General features: G+C 36.5%; 1 protein-coding gene across 1 annotated transcript; it reads right to left on the bottom strand.

Annotated features, from left to right (window-relative positions):
- Positions 1-780: 780 nt before the first annotated feature.
- Positions 781-16121, bottom strand: LOC131157193 (large ribosomal subunit protein eL13z-like). The gene is made up of 5 exons (XM_058111168.1): positions 15476-16121; positions 6806-6921; positions 4880-5013; positions 1438-1596; positions 781-1343 (listed from the first exon to the last, which is right to left on the bottom strand). The coding sequence occupies exons 2-5, from the start codon at positions 6912-6914 to the stop codon at positions 1122-1124; spliced, it is 624 nt and encodes a 207-aa protein (XP_057967151.1). The 5' UTR covers positions 6915-6921; positions 15476-16121; the 3' UTR covers positions 781-1121.
- Positions 16122-20646: the final 4525 nt, after the last annotated feature.

Raw genomic sequence — 20646 nt, 5'->3', positions numbered from 1 at the left:
CAAATCAAGTCAAAAAAATCAAAGCTAAATCTGCTAATTACAGAATTTCAAATGTTCTAAATGAAAGGAGATGAATCTATTAGTAACATGCATACTTTTTTTTACAGATATAGCCAATCCAATAAAAGGACTTCCTAAGATTTTTACTGATGATGAAAATCGATGTTAGCTAACATTAATCTATACAAGCCACTGTTTTGGAGATCTAACGTCATTTTGCAAGAAGCTTGCATTCAAGCTACATTCTAGATCAGAGAATGTTCCATGACAAATTTAAGTATGTAAACTTGAATATTAACCCCACTGCTATAGGAAGAGATTTTGCAAATCAGTTCCTAAACCAAACAAAGTCTTCTATTATGCTAACATTCTAGTTGATTCCTCTCACCATTCAAATTGACAAGTCAGTCAAATAATGTAAATTAGCGAAATGTGTATCCCTAATAATCTAAGACAAGCATTTTTAATGATTGAACGGTTCATGATGCCCATAACAACTTATCAAAACTAAAAAATTTTGCAAAAAATTTAAAAATGCATAACAGCAACATTGGTCTATCTATAGTTGTAATCAAGGATTGAAAGTATAAAACAATGCCCATAATTATAAGTAACAACAAATCAAAAGTGCTATACATGAGGTTTACAAAACCTTTTAAGCTAGGTATCTAAGAATGGACAAGACATCAAATAAACCTAGTGTAAAAAAGTGTTGGTTAATAGAAAAAAGAAAAAAAAAAACTGATTTTTAAAATTTTTACAACATTTGTATAAAATCAATAAACAACAAAAAATAATTTTAACATTACTTGCTTGAAGATGCATCAAGCATCATTAGGCCTCCCTCAAAACAAGGAAATTACACTCAAAAGTTTTCAAAACAGACAACAGTTGTTCACCTAAGTAAATCAATAAAAAGGAAATTAACAGAACATAATCAAACCCATTCAGAACCAAAGTATAAAGATAACAGTTGTCCATAGAACCTACTAAAAACTCAAACCGTTAGGCTTTGGCATCACAGGTGATAAAAAGGATTAAGACTCTCAGTAACCATAATCTGGCCAAAAAATTGAGGATTTCTACAGATACTGGGACCACTGGCTCTCCCCTCCCACAATCTACTTCTTATCTTCCTTCTCTGCTTCAGCAGCCCTCTTCATCCTGACACCAACATGGCGTTGATTCGTCCGCTCAAGACGCAACTTGGCATAGGCATTAAATGATTTCATCTCATCTGTTACTTTCACAAGCTCAACAGTGGGTTGCTCCCTTGCAATTGGCATGTAAGGACCTTGGACTTGTGCGGCTGTTGCAAGTTCCTCTGGAGTAGAATCACCAGCCTGCAACACACGAGTTATTCCAAGACTTGGAAAAAGAGCACGAGCAGAAAATACAGGATGGTAGTCATCAAATTGTTTAATCATATTTTTGTACCTTGACTTTTCTTGCACGTCTTGGGAAGACAACCAGCTTAGCCTTGTATGTCTTTAGCCTTTGCACATTAGTTTGAAGGCCTTCAAGAGATCGATTTTTGCGACGATGATCAACTGCAACGCCAATGGTTCGAGCATGTTTTTTTGAAATGCCTGCTGTCTGAATGCGTATAACAATATCAATTTTAATGAATTAGCCAGTAGAAAGCAGAGCATGAAGATAAAAATCAGAGCTGGGAAAATGTCATTCACACAGCCTTTTGTGCATCAATTTTTTTTAAGTGGAAGAGGCCCTTCATTTGCTTTATGAAAACCTATATATCCCTTTGTAATATCACAAATCAAATTGGAATGTGACAACCACCAGCCATCACACCCTGCTTTCGCTCCCCCCCCCCCCCCCCCCAAAAAAAAAAAAATAAACAACATTATTCAGCACCCAAATGGAGCATAAGTGAATATCACATCGATGCAGGGGCAACATCAGGTTCTGCAGCCATTGAGAAATTAGAAGAGAGGAAGGGGAAGGGAGGAGAGAGGAGATACCAGGAGAAAACTCACGTTCAACTCCAATTCACATTCATCAATAACTGCCTACAACATGGCTTTCACATACTATTTATAAGAAAAAGAAAGCCACTTTACATGAAATTACACATAAACCCTTAAAACTACATTACATTACAAATATACCCCCTACTTTACACAAATATTACAAACAACACCCAAATACACATAATAATCCTATACTAATTACTACTAAACACACATAATAAACTACCAACTTAACCTCACAATTCCTTAACCCCACTCTTAATTATTTTCCAGCAAGGATTTTCCCAAGGGCCTTACTTCTTGTCCAACATCAACTCTCCCCTAGTTAGAAAAAATTGGGCCTCAGAATTATAAAATGTTGGAGAATCAAAAAGGAGAAGCAAACTTGGGCAATTTGAAAGCTAATGCTTGAATGAGACAAGAAACCACATTCCATTGGCAGCACCAGAGACTTAGAGTTGAGAAATAGCATCAATGAACATATCGAGGATGACAAACTCAACGATAGGAATGTATGAAAGACTTCGGATGTCTTCAAACATATGCATTTCCTTGCTTGTAGTGTTTTCAAGTAGTGACTAATTCTTTGTCTTGGTTAATTGGTAGAGCGGACTTCAAAATGATTTTCTTCCCATTATAATGAAAGACGTGCATTCTCATGTCCTTGAGTCATACTTAAATCATACGACCAAGGAGAACCAAGGAGTACATGGCCAATCTTCACAGATAGGATACCACACCAAACATTAGCCAAATATTGCCCATTTGGATGGGAACCAAACATCTTTCATAAACATGTACAATAGGGTATCAACCCAAGATATCACATAAGGCTTTGGGTGAGGTTCCAGATGAAGCTGTGCATTCAAATGACTTCATTTATGGAAACCACATTCATTGGGCATTTTCCATCAATGATGATTTTGCAAACCTTTTCTCCACACTTGAGAAAGGTGTTGAAAAGCTTGAAATTGTGCCCAAAGTTTGGCAAATGGCATTCCTTTTTCCTATAATTTGTGACCATGTTGCTGAATCTAAGCATATACATGCTGCAGCTATATATCACAACCCTTTAACACAATTTCCCACAAGCCTTACTCCTAATTTCTTGAAAAACTATCTTTAATTCACCTTGATATTGATTGTCCTGCTGAAATGAAACAATTCAGGAAGAAAACTCACAAATTACAGCAACAAAACCTGATTTTTTTATGCTGGCAGTGACAATTTCTATGATTCGTGCCAAATTATTGTGCTTGCTTACAATATATTGTGTTGGTGATCAAAATATCACCTTTTATGTCAAAATATTGTGGATAAAACCCAAAATCTTGTTTCTGAAGCATTTTTTTGTCAGACTGGAAATTGCAGAAAACTGTGTAAGTTTCCTAGTCACAGGTTGCCAGCACATGGAGCACATGCGCCGCCACTGAGGCACCTCTGGCGATGAAACCATGGTCGAGGAGAGATCAAGGGCTGAGGAGTTTAGCAGTGGTCGCAGTGTGTAAAAAAATCACGAAATGTTGGGGATTCAAGGGGGCCGACGGCTGGAATCCTTTTGGTCAGCAAGTGAGCCTGTTCAGGTGATCAGAAGGTGATGAAATTATAGGGGAAGGCGCGTCAGGGTGTTCTGTCTTTGATGGAGTGGGTGGTGTTGCAGGATGGTGGCTGGAAAGTCGTGTTTGAAGAAATGGGGGCATGGCTGCAATTTTCTGAGAAGTTCAAAAACTGCAGAACTGCTTTTCAGTTTTTTTTTTCTTTTTTAATTGAAATTCAGAAGTAGAGAGAGAGAGAGAGAGAGAGAGATAAGAAACTGAAGGAGAGAAAAGAAGAAGATAGTAGGTTGGAGGAGTTGCTGGACAAAAACTGCCAGAAACTTACCAAGAGACAGCCACAAGAGGCCCTTCATTTGCTTTATGAAAACCTAAATATCCCTTTGTGATATCACAAATCAAATTGGAATGTGACAGCCACCAGCCATCACCAAAATGGAGCATAAGTGAATATCACATTGATGCAGGGGCAACATCAAGGTTCTGCAGCCATTGAGAAATTAGAAGAGAGGAAGGAGAAGGGAGGAGATACCAGGGGTAAACTCACGTTCAATTCCAATTTACATTCATCAGTAACTTCCTACAACATGGCTTTCGCACACTATTTATAAGAAAGCCTCTTTACATGAAATTACACATAAACCCCCAAAAATTACATTACATTACAAATATACCCCTATTTCACACAAATATTACAAAAAACCCCCAAATACACATAATCCTATACAAATTAATATAGAACACGCATAATAAATTGCTAACTTAAGCCCACACTTCCTTAACCCAACTCTTCTAATTATTTTCCAGCAAGGATCTTCCCAAGGTCTTATGTCTTGTCCTACATCACACATTTTATTTAAAAACCCAATATAACCAAAGATGGACAAAATTTGTGCAAAAGAAACAATAGCATTGAACAAAGTGAGAAAGAAGGGGGAAAATGCCATCCTATCTTTCTCAAGAATTATACCACTGCTATCATCTTATGTGTAGCAAAAACCCCAAGCAATACAAGTTTTCTAGAAACATTATAATCCAGGCATTACGAGAAATAAGATGCATGAGAAGCAACATAAATGAGCATGTTAAAGCCTTAAAACAAAGGAGGAAATGGGAAATCTACTAGCCATCATTCTCAATTATTACTAACACTACTATGATAAAATCACTGTGTTACAAAAAAAGACAGCAGCGTATTTTTTCCAAAAATTCTCAAAGATTATCTTCATCGTTCATATCAGGAAAACACTCATCATCTGAAGTCATCCCGAAAAATCACCCAAAACAGAGAACAGCAAGCACTTTAAAGTATCTCATAATAAAATACAAACTCACCTTAAGCTCTTCAAGAGAAAATCCCCGCCCAGCCCTAACTTTCATGTTATACTTCAGGGTTTGCCCATGGACAATGGGTCGAAGTGGTCCTGCGGTAGGCTGTGGGAATGTCTTCACAGCCTTCTTCTGCCTAGCTGGAGAATGAATCATGACAAAAAAGCATGAGCATGTTGGCCTAACAAGGCTTAATCTCGTTCTTTTGATGATAAACTAAGGATTCTAAAGTGAAATTTCAGGTTTTCCATTTCTTACAAGCACAATGGTAAACTCGGTGAAGATTGGCTGAAGCTCAACATAAATTCACAAGTCAAGAAGAAAACAAGCACATTGAAGTATTGACAAAACTTGGACAAAGTTAAAGCTTCAATACATGAAGACTTAGGATTTATTGTTGTTTAGATGTTTTTAAAGTCTCATGTAAGTGCTCTTTAACTTCAAATTTGTTTATGAAGCTCTTAGGAATAAATATTGGACTTAGAGACCTGTTTAAAAACTTGGAAAATATTTTTACAAAGTCCAAAATTCTTTTCAAAATAATACAAATAAGTTTTTGGAATCAAAAATATGGAAAACATTGAATTACAGAGTATTCAGATGCCTGATGAATATGCTCAGACAACTGAATTGCTACTGCCAGTGTGAAGAAATCAAAACAGCATTAGTTCAGGCGACTGAATAGCTACTGCCAGTTCTGGAGCGCATATTTTAATTGGTTCAGGCGACTGAAATCTGTGTTTTCAACTTGCAAACTGCGCGATTTCTTTCCTATTTTACAAGATATGGTTTCAAAACTTCGGGAAAATGGTAAGAATTTCTCCCTAGCTATATAAGGCTTATTATATGTGCATTAGGGCACCAAAATACATTGAATATACTTTGAATCACTCTTTGAAAAGCTGCTGTGCTCATTCTTACGCCCTCAACTGATTTCTGATTCATTCTTCTGATTTTCTTATTCTTCAAATCATAAAATCCTAGTTTAATTGCTCAGCTTCGTTACAAATTTGCTGTTAAGAGTTCATATTGATTTTTATTGTCGTACAAATTCGCTCTACTGTGAGAGTAATCTGATTGTACGCAAAGTTTATATTGCTGTTTTGCAAAATGACGATTCGGGAATAGAGTCATTACCTAGCAAGAGGGTTTTTCTTGCTAGAGAGGGGTCTCCACTTACCAACAGAGAGAGGGAACCCCACCTATTGAACAGAAAGAGTAAAGAAAATCCTCACAGCAAGTTGCTTGGGACAAAGACTTGGGCTGGACGCCGAACCTTGTAAAAAATCCCTGTGTTCTTCTTTTTTCCCCAAGTCTCTTTAAATTTCTGCACTTATAACTTGCTTATTAACTGCTGTGTATGATTTAAATTGATTGGGAAAATTTGTTGAATGCTGAGATTGGATTGGGAGTACTTTGAATGATTAAATCGATTTGTGTGTGTTTTGGATGATATAATTTTCCGGTTGAAAATCAGACAATCGCTGAAATTCTGAATTAAATTAATTGGCTGAGGTTAAGTTATTTTAATTGATTGATTGTTCAAGTATAAGAAGGATACTTGATTAATATTGTTGAATCTCGTTTTATAAGATACTTGTTCATTGTTTGAATTCAGAGTTGATATTTAAATATACTGAAAATAAAATACAACCTGTGTTTTAAATTACATATATACTTATGATTGTGTATTGGGTTAGCCATTTGCTGATTAGTTGATTTGTGGTGATTGAGATTGTTTAAAAAGGTTTAAAATAAATCAAGCTTATACATAATAAAATTTAAAATACCTAATTCACCCCCCCCCCTCTCTTCTTGGGACTACACCGTACTTTCAGAGCACAAACATGTAAACTCAATACAAATGGAATAATCAAGATCCAAAAATTATCAAAAATGCAAAATATAAATTAAACATAATTAACCAATTACCTAACCGTCGTCTTGTTTTGCGGGCAGGTTGGTTAAACCAAGTTTTGACATAATTCTGCCAGTGCTTCTTGAAGTGTCCATTCGGCACGACATTGTTATGCTTAACCATGACTTACCTGCAAATTGTAACATAAGCACTCCAAGTAAAAACCTTCTCAACGAAAAACTCAAAAGTACTAGATAATGCTTTGGAGTTCTTAACTAGAATGAGTACTATGATCCAAGAAGTATAGCCCACACAAAAAGCCTTCTAAGCAATAACCAAATTATTTCTCCACCATGTAAAGATAAAAGGAAAAAAGGCCTTATTGCCCCCAAGGGCATGGCACGGTGGTAAAGCATGAAGGTTCACACGGAGCATCGAAGGTTCAAATCTTGGCGGAGGCAAAGTCACGGTGCGCTTTGTTCGCCCCTCCAGGGGTCCTGTCCGCACATTGTAAAGGGGGTCCACAGGAGGAGAGCTGCATCCCGAACGTCCGAACTGACTGTGTATAAGTCATGACCGCATCTGGATTAACATTAGGTGGCGCATCAAGGGGGAAGGTAACCGCCCTGAGGGTTTGGTGCCGCACCAGGGAGTCCAAAGGGCTCGTTGGTGGCTGGAGTTCCCACGTTATCAAAAAAAGAAAAAAAAAGAAAGAAAGGCCTTATTTATTTAGATACTATGTTAAGACAACCTGTCATGGGCAGCACCAAGATGCAAATGCTTTTGGAGGGAGGGGCAGACTCTAGCTCAACTCATCCTAGAAGTGAAAATCTGCACCACTGGCAAAATTGAACTGCTGCCCAATCATAAAATGAAGCACCTCATTCAAGTGAATGTTCATGATCCTATAGTAACATATCTGTCCGAAAGATGGGAGGGATAAATGGAATTTAACTCTGCATAACAAAGATTAACCCAGTTAAATCATATGTAATCAGTACAGACCCAAGGGAATTGATTTGGCCCATGAAAGGATGAGAGGTGATAATGGATTAGGTTTATCATAATGGCCCCGATTGTGAAGGTGAAATCACAAATCAATCAATAGTTCCACCAATACCAAGGGAAAACTTTCAATGTTTATGAATTTTCCTGTGAAAGAATAGAGGGATGGCGATGAATTGGGCCTATCTTCATGGCAGGCCTCAATGTGGCAATGAATCATAGATTAATGAATACAATTCTTCTGGAAAACATCCAGTGACTTTGAGCTGATCAAACACTAAGAAAAAAAATAAGATCAAAGTATAACTTAAAATTACCACACTTCCTAGACATCCTGCCATTAAGATGACCAAGAGCTACAATTTAAGAATAGAAAAAATGTCAAATTAGAGGAAAATGCTGCATCAGAAGGGTTAATATGAGGATAATAACTAAACTCCTGAGTAATGTAAAATCAAACTTTTTATGCTGAACCTTTAAGAACCAATTAAGTTAGGCATACCCTAAATAAAGATAATTGTAGGAATAAATTTTACGAGGGGACCAAACATAAAAATCAACCACCCAAGGTAAAAGAGTGGCAATCAGATGAAAAAATAGTCAATTGCTGTAATTTTGGGAAACCATAAAATTACCATAAAAAACCTATGTATTACAGAGAGACACTTGTGCACGCAACAGCAATCAGTTTCATCATGATAATCTCATTCCTTTGGCACATAGGAAACAAAGACGCCAAGGGTGACAGGGAGGATGTACAGAACCTGTTACTTAAAACATAGGTAGCAGTCTTTATGAGGAGTTTTGGATGATGATGACAATGATGATTGATTGAGCTAGAATATTGCAAGTTTAGTACATCTAAAACTAATATTTTATTAATTATTTAATTTTATAAATATTGGTTTTAGATGGAAAAATGGTTAAGAGGCATGAATCTAAGTTGTGCATTTAATTGTTGAATTTATATGACTTTAGATTTAATCTATTGCACATGCAATTTTCTCCATCTTTAGCTTGCCTGTACTTAAGTCATACCGTGTCTAGATACATTCTAAAATCATTATTTTTATCCTTTGCACTATAATTTTTGGCATTGTAATTATTTTACGGATTTAATTTTGTCATATGATGTCATGAACTAAATAAGTATTTTGGTGCAGGGTAATTTTTGGGAATTAAAGAAAAAACAAAAAGAAGACAAAAATGCAAATTGTACGGACCATGCACGTGGAATTAAGGAGAAGAAAGGAGGCAGTAAGTGATGCCCAAAAGCATGCATGGGCCATGCATTTTAAGGCTCATGCAGAGCGTGAGGAGCAGCTTTGAGGGAGCCGTGGTGCGCTGAAATTGGAAAAGAAGAAAAGAAGAGGATTTGGATATATGGGAGAATTCACGGATGGGCCATGCACGATAAGGTCCATGCGCTGCAATGACAAATAGGAGCAGCCGTAGGGTTTGACAAAGAGGAGTGTGGGCTCTGTGCGCAAAAAAGGAAGCTGGGCCGTAGGGCTGGAGCAGAAAAGGAGAGCAGCAGCTTTATTTTAGGGGGCCGTACACTGTTTTACTGGGCGAGCTGGCCGTAGGGTTTTAATAGAGGAGAAGAGGGTTAGAAAAAGGGAGAGAAGGCTGAACCGCAAGAAGGAAAAAGGGGGAGCTGTGGCTGTGGAAAAGAGGGAACAGACACAGCAGCTTTATTAAACTGCTGTGTGCACAGGAAATACAACCTCACTTCGGCCATCTTTTCCTCTCTCGCACTCTCTCATCTCTCTCACTCCTCCCCTTTCTTTTGTTTAATTGTTTCGCTTTACTTTACTTTATTGTTATTTTCAATATTTTGTTTGAGTTTATTATTGGATTGAGTTATTTTTATTTAAGCCATTGTTGAGTTTAGTTTATTTTGTTTAAGCTATTGTTGGAATTAATTTTTGCTTACGTTATTAGAATGTTGAGTTTATTTTAATGTTGAAGGATTCTTATTAGACTCTCTCTCTTCCTCTCTCCTCTCTCCTTTGTTTCTTTATTTCAAAGTTCATTTTAATACATTGTTTTGAATATTTTATAGTTGGATTAAGTTGTATTTTACTTTATCGGTTGAATAGTTTATCATTAGCTTAATTAGTTTCTTATCTTGTAGTTTAATGTTTTGAATGATTCAAGGTTGGGTTAATCAGTTCTTTTAGTTTTAGCATACATTTAGTTATTGTTTTGAATAGTTTATTATGGAATTAATTAGTGTCATTGTCTTTTATTTTATTGTCTTATCATTGGATTAGTTTGCTTATTTATTTTTAATTGTTCAATTATTTAAGTGTCTTGAATGAGTAATTGTTAGTTAAATTTGTTCTTTTAATTTGTCGTCTTTTATTTTATTATTACAATAGTTTGTTGGTAGTTTAGTTTGTTCCCTTAATTTTAGTATCCAACCCAAGAATTTGAATCTGAATTATGTTCAGTAAATGCTTTTAATTTTCTCCTTATTGTTTTAACGCAAGTTTGAAATGAATCTAATTTCCCCAAGGAGACGATCTGACCTTTTGGACTAATTATTACACGACGGATCTCTTTCTTCACCACCTCCTTCATGGTGGGATTTAACCTCCGTTGCGCATCACAAACTAGTCTCGCGTCTCCTTCCAGAAAAATGTTGTGGGTACAGATTGAAGGGTCAATACCCTTGATGTCTGTGATAGTCCAGCCTATTGCTCCTCGATGTTGTCTCAGCACCTGCAATAATTTGGTTTCCTACTTCGAAATAAGATGAGAAGAAATGATCACCGGAAATGTGCCCTCAGCTAGGCCTAGGAAAACGTACTTCAAGTCCTCGAGTAGTGTTTTCAACTCTAGTGTAGGGACTTCTTATCCCGATGACTTCATGACCTCCGGTAAGTCAAGAGCTTCAAAGGTTGGCTTACGCCAACTACTCGTGTAACTCGCATCTAATAACTGAGGGGAACCATCTATCTCTGTGAACTGCCCCTCTGATTCTATCAACTATCTAGACGAAAGAACTGTCTCATAAAAAACATCAAGCTGCTTGGAAGAGTCATTCTCAAATCAACTGTATGTACCTTTGCGTCATCACAGCCACTCGACATCTTATAGGCATTGAACACATTCATCTCCAATGTCATATTCCCAAATGTGAGCTTCAATACTCCACTTCGACAATTGATCAATGCATTGGAGGTAGCCAGAAATGGACGTCCAAGACTAACAAGTGCTTGGTAAATGATGGAGACTGACTGTTGCATATCCAAAACTACAAAATCCACAAGATAATAAAATTTGTTCACCTGAATCAACACATCTTCAATAATACCCCGTGGTACCTTGACTGATCTATCAGCCAACTGTAGCATGATGGAGGTCTTTTTCAGCTCACCCAACCTCAACTACTCATATATTCAGAATGCTAACAAGTTCACACTACTCCCCAAATCAAGTAGAGCTCTCCCAATGCGAAATTCACCAATCATGATGGAGATAATAGGAGAACCAAGATCCCTGAACTTTTGAGGGGTTTCACTCAATATCAATGCACTAACTTGTTATGTCAAGAAAGTCTTCTTCTTTACATTTAGCTTCCTCTTCACTGTGCATAAATCTTTTAAAAATTTTGCGTACGAAGGAACTTGTTATATGACATCTAAAAGCGGAATATTAATCTTTACTTGCTTGAAGATTTCTTAAATTTCAATGTGATATTTGTTCTTCTGGTCAATTGTCAATCTCTAAGGATAGGGAACCACAGGTCGGTACTCCTTACTAGTCTCAGCCTCCACATTGATTGACTTCTTCATTTTTGAGCTCGCTTTCTCTGATTTTTCTTTGACTTCATTTGTCTCAGTTGTAACTTCAGGTTTCGGGACAACTATTTATATCTCAGGTCGGAAAACATCTTTTCCACTTCTCAAAGTAATAACAGTCTTTACTGTCTCAAGAGAATCCTCTGAGACATTATGTACTTGTTGCTATTGTTGCCGGTATACTTGACAATTAGGCTGAGGTTGTACCAGAAATTTCCTTTTCTCTAGGGTACTCAATGTCATGCACATCTTATTAATGGTGTCCTGCAATTCATTTATGGCCTGAGTGTTCTGACTGTTAGTTGTGAACTGAATCCACATAAATTGTTGAAGTGTATTAGCCATCTGTGTCATGCTATCATCAAGAGACTTCTTTGGTGGAGCAGGTGCTAGAGCCTGAAAATTTTAAGCAGCTACATTAGATTAGAATCTTGGGGGGGAGAATAGTTCTAAAAAATCCGATGTGGCTAAACTGATGCTGCGAAGCAGCCCGATGATATGTCGGCTAAGAAGGTGGTGCACAGGACTGGAGAGGTTGCTAAAAATGCGAAGAAGATTGACCATACTGATCATTCCTCCATGAAACATTTGAATGACTCCTCCATCCCGGATTACAAGTGTTAGAGAAAGGATTGTGTGCGCAGGAAATATAACCTCACTTCGGCCATATCTTCCTCTCTCTCATCTCTCTCTCTCTCCTCCCCTTTCTTCGTTTAATTGTTTTGCTTTACTTTATTGTCATTTTCAATATTTTATTTGAGTTTATTATTGGATTGAGTTATTTTTATTTAAGTCATTGTTGAGTTTAGTTTATTTTGTTTAAGCTATTGTTGGAATTAATTTTTGTTTAAGTTATTTGCGTGTTGAGTTTAATTTAATGTTGAAGGACTCTTATTAGACTCGCTCTCTCTCTCTCTCTCTTCCTCTCTCCTCTCTCCTTTGTTTCTTTATTTCAAAGTTCATTTTAATACATTGTTTTGAATATTTTATCATTGGATTAAGTTGTATTTTACTTTATTGGTTGAATAGTTTATCATTAGCTTAATTAGTTTTTTGTCTTGTAGTTTAATATTTTGAATGAATCAAGGGTGGGTTAATTAGTACTTTTAGTTTTAGCATACATTTAGTCATTGTTTTGAATAGTTTATTATGGAATTAATTAGTGTCATTGTCTTTTATTTTATTGTCTTATCATTAGATTAGTTTGCTTATTTATTTTTAATTGTTCAATTATTTAAGTGTCTTGAATGAGTAATTGTTAGTTAAATATGTTCTTTTAATTTGTTGTCTTTTATTTTATTGTTGCAATAGTTTGTTGGTAGTTTAGTTTGTTCCCTTAATTTTAGTATCCAACCCAAGAATATGAATCTAAACTATGTTCGGTAAATGCTTTTTATTTTCTCCTTGTTGTTTTAACGCAAGTCTGAAATGAATCTATTTTCCCTGAGGAAACGATCTAACATTTTAAGCTAATTATTACATGACAAACCTCCTATACTTGGGATAGCCTTCGCGCTACTCGTTTTAGAGTAAGTCAATGATCATGATGATGAGAGGAAGAAAAATAACCCTCAATCAACTAACTAACCACAAATAAATAGATATCGAGAAATGGGAAGCCACATATCAAGAAAATAAGCATCAATGGACCAACAAATCAATTAACGACAAATAGGAAAATAAAAACAAATGGAAAAAGAGAAAGGAAAGGCCACATATTGAACAAATATTTCATCTTCTCTTTCAAAAGAAGCAGTCTAAACATAAAGGAAAACAAAGCAAGTGGTTGCCATTCTAAAAAGAATGCACATGTAAAATGCATATCAATGAAAGGGGGGAACAAATAGAACATCAAATGAAGAATGAATGCGGTTCTTTACATATCAAAAAGAAAATTTTTTATAATGTATTGTCATTGTAACAAACTACTGCGCACAAGTAATCTAAAAAAATATTTGAAGTCCTACTCCAACTTCGGCAGTAACTATTGATGACAGCAGCCACTCATTTGAAATCATTGCTTCCTAACATAATCCCTATATATGCATCAGAGGAACCTTTACTTCATGTTGTCGTACTTCCAAAATCTACCAATGCAAATAATTAAGTATAACACACAACAGATTTTTTTTAAAATTTACTTGGAAAGAAATGATAATTTCAACTTAAATGAAACCTATAAAAGATCGATGCACTCATACTGATGAGACTCTTATGTATTAAAATAAATTATTGGAAAAAAAAAAAAAGAATTATGCTATCTCCAAAATCCAATTTCAGGGGCCCATCTAAGTGGCTAACACAAGAAAGCAGTCTTAGCCCTTAGACGCATCAATCCGGCAGCATATTTGTAAATATAAAAGATATCAACTATCATCACTTAACCAAGCAACAATACAAACAACCCTAAAAACCAAGATTAAACAGCTGCTTCTGCATCAGTACCCAGAAGAAGAAGAAGAAGCAGCAGCAGCAGCAGCAGCAGCTTACCGCACAATGTAAATCAAGGTCCGTAAACGCAATAGGTGTGCACAGGGGCCTAGAAAAGCATATCAGGTTGGATAATCCATGGTAGATATGGCAGGTTGTCAGGTGAGATCACAATCCATATTCGACTCATAAAGTGGCAGATTAATGGCGGTTTGAACTGGATAATCCATGGCAGATGGTAGATAATTTGTCATTCTTAAATATGATTTCTCTGTTGTTTGATTAGCAATTTATTTTTTGACATAATAATTGAATTTATAATTTGGTATATTGTTAAACATTTAAAAACCAAGCATAAAGGTAAAAACCTATTCTCCTAGTAAATATGATAAAAACATTTCTTATAGTTTATCCAAGATGTGGTTTGCTCGTGTATTAGCATTTTCTAGTAACTATGATAAAAATATTTCTAATAATTTAAAAACTTCATAAGCATGCATACATGATTCATGCAAGAGAAAATATAGGCATTCAAATACAAAATGTTAACCCAACCCAAATAAAAATAGAAACTCAAACCAAGTGAGTCTCTCTAATCATCGTAGCTATTTCCAAACCAAGTGAGTCTCTCTAAACTCAAACCATAAGTCCCGTTCTTAATGTCATCCTCAAGGAAGTCAAGCAAAAATCAAGTCCATAACAGTATAATTGTATAAACCCCAACAATAGCCAAAAGCAAACATTATAGTAATTAGCAGACCAAGGGAAATACAGAATTTTCAATAGAAGTCATAGACTGAACACACCACTTAACTTTAACAGAACATCCAGAATACACACAAATATTCATTGATTGGTTTAAAATTTGGCTTGACAGATTCACACACTGGTCTAATTTTTAAGATAATACTCATTTTTAATGAATACTAATTTGGGTACTTTAAGTAATGAATGCTTCTAGCATTAGTGTATTAACGTGCTAAAACCTGTGTTTTGTAGTGCTAAAAAGGGTCAATGTTTTAACTCTGAAAATCAGGGTTTTAATAATTCAAAAGGTCAGTGTTTAAATTAGTATATTTAGTGTTTAGATATCAGTATTTTCCAGCGTTAAGAAATCAGTATTTTTCAGTGTTTAAAAATCAGTGATGTTGGTGTTTAGAAATAAGTATTTTCTGGCTTCTTAATTAGTAAAAACAACAGTGCTGTAAGGTGTCTAGTGTTTCAAAAAAATCAGTATTCTAATGCTTAAAAATTATTACCCTGGTTATGATTTTAATGCTTAAAAATTAGTCAGTTAGTGTTTTTAATGTATCAAAATCAGGTTGTTGATCGGTAAAAATCAGCATTTTAATTCTTCAAAAATCAGTGTCGCAGGTTAGTATTATTATTACTGTTAAAAATCGAATCACAAAAACAAACAACAATTAATTTTCAAAAGAAATTCAAAATTTTGAAATAATATGAGTTGAGATCAAATTTTAAAGGCCAACAGGGACACACCTCTTCGCCGGAATAAATGGTGCGGCGGCTGCGGACCTGCGGTCTGGCGACTGGCCGTCTGCCGAATCTCTCGTGGGGTGGTAGATGGAGGTCTGCCGAGCCGTTGACGAAGATCGGAGAAGACACGAGGTCGCGAACACCGAATAGCCGAACCGGAAGCTCTCTGCGGTGGCTACTGGTGAAGCCTCAGCCCTCAAAACAGCGAAGGCGAAGGCACTGAAGCACGGTAGGTGAAGCCTCAGTCCTCCCTTAAGCCGTGCGGCGTGCGCGGATTGAAACTCTTTAGGGCTTCACTTGAGCCTTCGGTGATGGGCAGTAGGAAGTTGGGAATGGGCCCGGCAGTGGGCTGGGTAGGTTATGAATTTGGGCTTTTCTCTAAGGGGTCGGCAGATACCCGTCAAATAAATCCGATCCGATACGTCGAGTAGCAGAAAAAAATTTTAATCATACCGACTCATTTAACATATAAATTCTATTTATACAAATTGAATTGAGTTCAGTTATCAATTTCAGTTCAGAATTTAATAGACTGGACTTAGAGAAGAGATGAGAGGAAATTTATGGTCGTCTCTCCATCTGCAATCAAAATTTAGAAGACTGTAACAGATGCATAACATCTGCTCCAATCTTGGTAGATTGATCCCCAATTTGATAATACATTCACAAAACCTTCAACCTTCCTATGCTCAACTAAGTGTGGCTACAATAGATTTTTCAGATTGGTTTGACAATTCGATTGGTGCAACATTGCTTCCCCAGAATTGAAGACCCTAGGTTCCACAAGGCAAGACACCTCCCTACTCAACTACTCGCACATTACTACTATAGTATTCATATTTTGATTATAAATAGGTTCATCTCATCTCATTTCAATCATCTTCAAAAACTTAGAATTCCTTATATTTTTGTAGGCTTGTTAGCTAATTTAGTATTTGAGTGTGGAGAGAGAATTTGAGAGTTTTTCTTTTTGTACTGTCGTATTCTCCTAATTTGAATCAGTGAATTGCTTCGTGATTTGTCTCTCCAAATTGGAGAATTTTTCATGTAAAATTCTTGGTGTTGTATTTGTGTGGCTTGTTTTTCATTGTCTTTCTCTATATCAATTCAATCTTGAATTGGGTATAAAATAAGTGGTATCAAATAAATCTAATTTGTACACGTTATTGTTTACATATATGTTACTATATATATATATATATATATACACGGATAATATTCAACCACACTCCCAACAATTGGTATCAAAGCAATATAATTGATTTAGAGAAAGATGGCAAGCGAAGACAGATGTACAAGCAGTTCTAAAGCTACAACCATTACAGTTTCAAACAAAAGGTTTGAAGTTGAAAATTTTGATGGAAATAATAACTTTGGAATATGGCAATGTGAAGTTATGTATGTCCTTAATCAACAAGGACTAGACATACCGTTGGAAGATAAACCCGATGACATGAAGGAGGTAGACTAGAAGCAACTAAATCAAAAAACTTGCAGAATGATTCGGCTATTCCTCACAAAAGATGTCAAGTACGCCGTCATAAGAGAAAACATAGCCAAGACGCTATTGTTAAGCTGAAATGGAAACGGAGAAAATATGGAAATGGAGAAAATGGAAACGCCTTAAAGAGGATGAGCTGCAGCAGCATACCAAATTCATTCCATCAAAAACACAATTATCACGTGCTAAGATAATCCATTAAATACCACGTGCTCATTATCCCATTAGAATGCAATAACTCATTTCCTTCTATATCTATCTTATGTATCTATAAATAAGAACATTTTTGTTGTGTGAAGTGTGTAAGTGCAAGTGAAGTGAGTGAGCGAGGGGTGTGAGAGTGCCAAAGGTGAGAGAGAGAGAGAGAGAGAGAGAGAAAAGTGTGAGAAGAGTTGAGTTGAGTGTGTGTCTCATCCTCTTGTTTTTCTCCCAAGTTATAGTATATATAGTGTGCTTCGTGGATGTAGGTCAGATTAGACCGAACCACGTAAATCTGGTGTTTTTATTTTGTGTGCTTGTTTTGCTTGTGTGTTCATAGATGCCTAACAAGTGGTGTTAGAGCCAGGTTGGAGCAAAGTTGCCATATCAGAGCCAAATTTCCAGATTGGAGCAGATTGGAGATCCTAGGAACTATATTGTGTTAATTATGTGTCTAAGGAAAATTATGTCTAGGAAAGTGGTACTTAAGCAATCCATTATGACCCCCCACTTCCCTAGAAATTTACCTGGTGTAATCTAGAACAATCACTGGGCTCCACTGCCACGTCAACAGATACATCATCCTTAGGCCCCACTTGCCACGTCAGCGCCATATCATCACTGGGTTCCGCTTGTCACATCAGTAGTTAGTTAACGGAGTTAATTAACGTCGTCAATAATGGCATCAGAATATTCTGTTAAGTGGGAATATATTTCGTTAAGTTTAACAGAAAGTTTACCGATTTTGACTAAAAGGTTTGACCAGGTTTTTGGAGTCATTTCAAGTCCATTTTTGAACGATTTGAACCATTTCTAAAGTTTTTAGTCATTCCGAATCCAACTGTGCTATTCATTTGAGTTGATTCCATCTCTAAATCGATGAATCAAGATGTCGAATGAAAATATCTCAAAGATCGAGATGTTTAACGGCACCAACTTCAATTTTTGGAAGATGTAGATCGAGGACTACTTGTTTGGTAAGGAGTTCCACTTACCATTGAAGGGAAATCCAAATTCCATGAAGGGGGACGAGTGGGAGTTGTTTGATCAAAAAGCTCTCAAAACTATCAGGATGACGCTGGCAAAGTCTGTTGCCTTTAATATCAAGCACATGACAACCACCAAGTCTCTTAAGGATGCGCTTTCCAACATGTATGAGTAGTCATCAGCTGCCAATAAGGTACACTTAATGAAGAAGTTATTTACCATGAACATGTCTGAAGGTGAAAGTTTTAGTAGACATCTAAATAATTTCAACGAATTATCGGATCAACTCACCTTAATTGAAATCAAGTTTGATAGTGAGATTCGTGTCTTTCTAATTCTTAGTTAGTTGCCTGAGAGTTGGAAAGGTATTGTTACTGCGATCAGTAGTTCCACAGGAAAATCAAAGATGAATTTTGATGAAGTCGTCAGCATGATTTTGATGGAAGAGATCAAGATGTCAAACACTGCTTCCACTTCAAGTTCAACATTGAATATGGAAAGCCAATGGAGAGATTCATAGAAAGGAAGTGGGCATGGCCGATCAAACAATCGTGGCAGATCTAGGTCCAGGTGATCCAAATTTAGAAATCCTAAAGGTTCCTAAGGCACAAAAAACATTGAGTGTTGGAACTGTGGAAAGTTCAGTCATTTGAGAAACCAGTGCAAAGGTCCAAGGAAGGAATATGAGGTGAGGACGGAAGCAAATGTTGCTTCAAAAGAAGTTAATATGTTGATATGTTCTTTGTAAAGCAAGAAGGAGTGTTGAGTCTTAGACTCTAGAGCCTCATTTCATGCCACTTGTAGTAAAGATTGCCTAGAGGAGTATATACTAGGTGACTTCAGTAAGGTATACCTTGGCAATGATCAACCTTGCAACATAACTGGCAAGGGAATTGTGAAGATCAAGATGAACGAGTCAGTATGAAAGTTGAAGGATGTTAGATATATTTCAAACCTGAGAAAGAACTTGATCTCAGTTGGTCAACTAGCAAATGAGGGATACATCACAACATTCATTGGCGATGAATGGAAGATTTCAAAGGGTGCACTGTCAATTGCACGAGGTAAGAAAATTGGAAAATTGGAACGCTTTATGTGACTTCTAATGCATGTATGTCTATTTCAATTGCTACAGAAAATGTCGATAGCAACATTTGGCGTCAACAACTTGGTCACATCAGTGAGAAGGGACTCAGGGTGATGCACTCAAAGGGAAAGTTGAGTGATCTATGGTCAGTAGAGATTGATATGTACGAGGATTGTATACTTGAGAAATAGAAGAGAATCAGTTTCCAGACATTCACCGGTACCCCAAAGAAAGAGAGACTTGAACTAGTCCACTCATATGTATGGAGACCAACGACCGTCTCATCCCCGGGTGGAAGGAATTACTCCGTGACCTTTATTGACAATCATTCTCAGAAGGTATGGGTTTACTTCTTGAAATACAAATCTAGTGTCTTTGATGTTTTTAAGATTTGGAAAGCAGTGGTTGAAAATGAAACTAGTTTGAAAATCAAGAAGCTGAGAACTGATAACGGTGGTAAGTATGATTACATCGGGTTCAATAAATTCTGCTATGAGCATGGTATCAGGATGGAAAAAACTGTGCCAGGTACGCCTCAGCACAACGGCGTAACCGATCGGATGAACTGATCATTGATTGAAAGAGTCAGAAGTATGCGTATGCAGTCAGACTTACCAAAGCAGTTCTAGGCAGAAGCAGTCAATACAGCAACATACTTGATTAACAGGAGTCCATTAGTACCTTTGGACAACAATCTACTAGAATAGGTATGGAGCAGAAAAGAGGTGATACTTTCACATTTGAAAGTTTTTGGTTGTGTAGCATATGTGCATGTTAATGATCATGTTAGAAACTAGCTTGATCCAAAGTCCTAGAAATGCACCTTCGTCGGTTATGGTGAAGATAAGCATGGGTATCACATTTGGGATGATGAAAACAAGAAGGTGATCAGGAGCAGAGATGTGATCTTTAATAAAAAGGTGATATACAAAGATAGACATACAACATAACCAACAAAACCCAAAGAACTAGTTCAAAATGAAACAACCTATGTAGACTTGGATGATGTCCTAGAAGGTGTCAGGACACAACAACGAAACACCGAGAATCCTTAGGCAGATAAGACACAACAGCAAAATGTTGAGATTCCTCAGGTACAGGAACCTGTGGAGCAGATTGTTGCACCACTGTCTCCTACTCCAAATCTAGAGCTTAGGAGACCTTCTCAGCAGTATATATTAAATATGAGGTATATGAATTATTTACTTCTTACAAATAGAGGATAACTCGAATGCTATGATAAAGCATGTCAAACAAGAGATTCAAGCAAGTGGGAGCTTGCAATGAAGGATGAGATAAAGTCCCTCAACTCCAACAAAACGTGGGAACTAACTAAGTTGCCCAAAGGTAAAAAGACTCTTCACAACAAGTGGGTGTACAGGATCAAAGAGGAGCATGATG

The sequence above is a fragment of the Malania oleifera genome, chromosome 6 (genome assembly GCF_029873635.1).
Source record: "Malania oleifera isolate guangnan ecotype guangnan chromosome 6, ASM2987363v1, whole genome shotgun sequence".
In the NCBI taxonomy this organism is placed as follows: Eukaryota; Viridiplantae; Streptophyta; class Magnoliopsida; order Santalales; family Ximeniaceae; genus Malania; species Malania oleifera.
The sequence above is the reverse complement of the archived record's forward strand: the minus strand, read 5'-3'. Positions and strand labels throughout refer to the sequence as shown.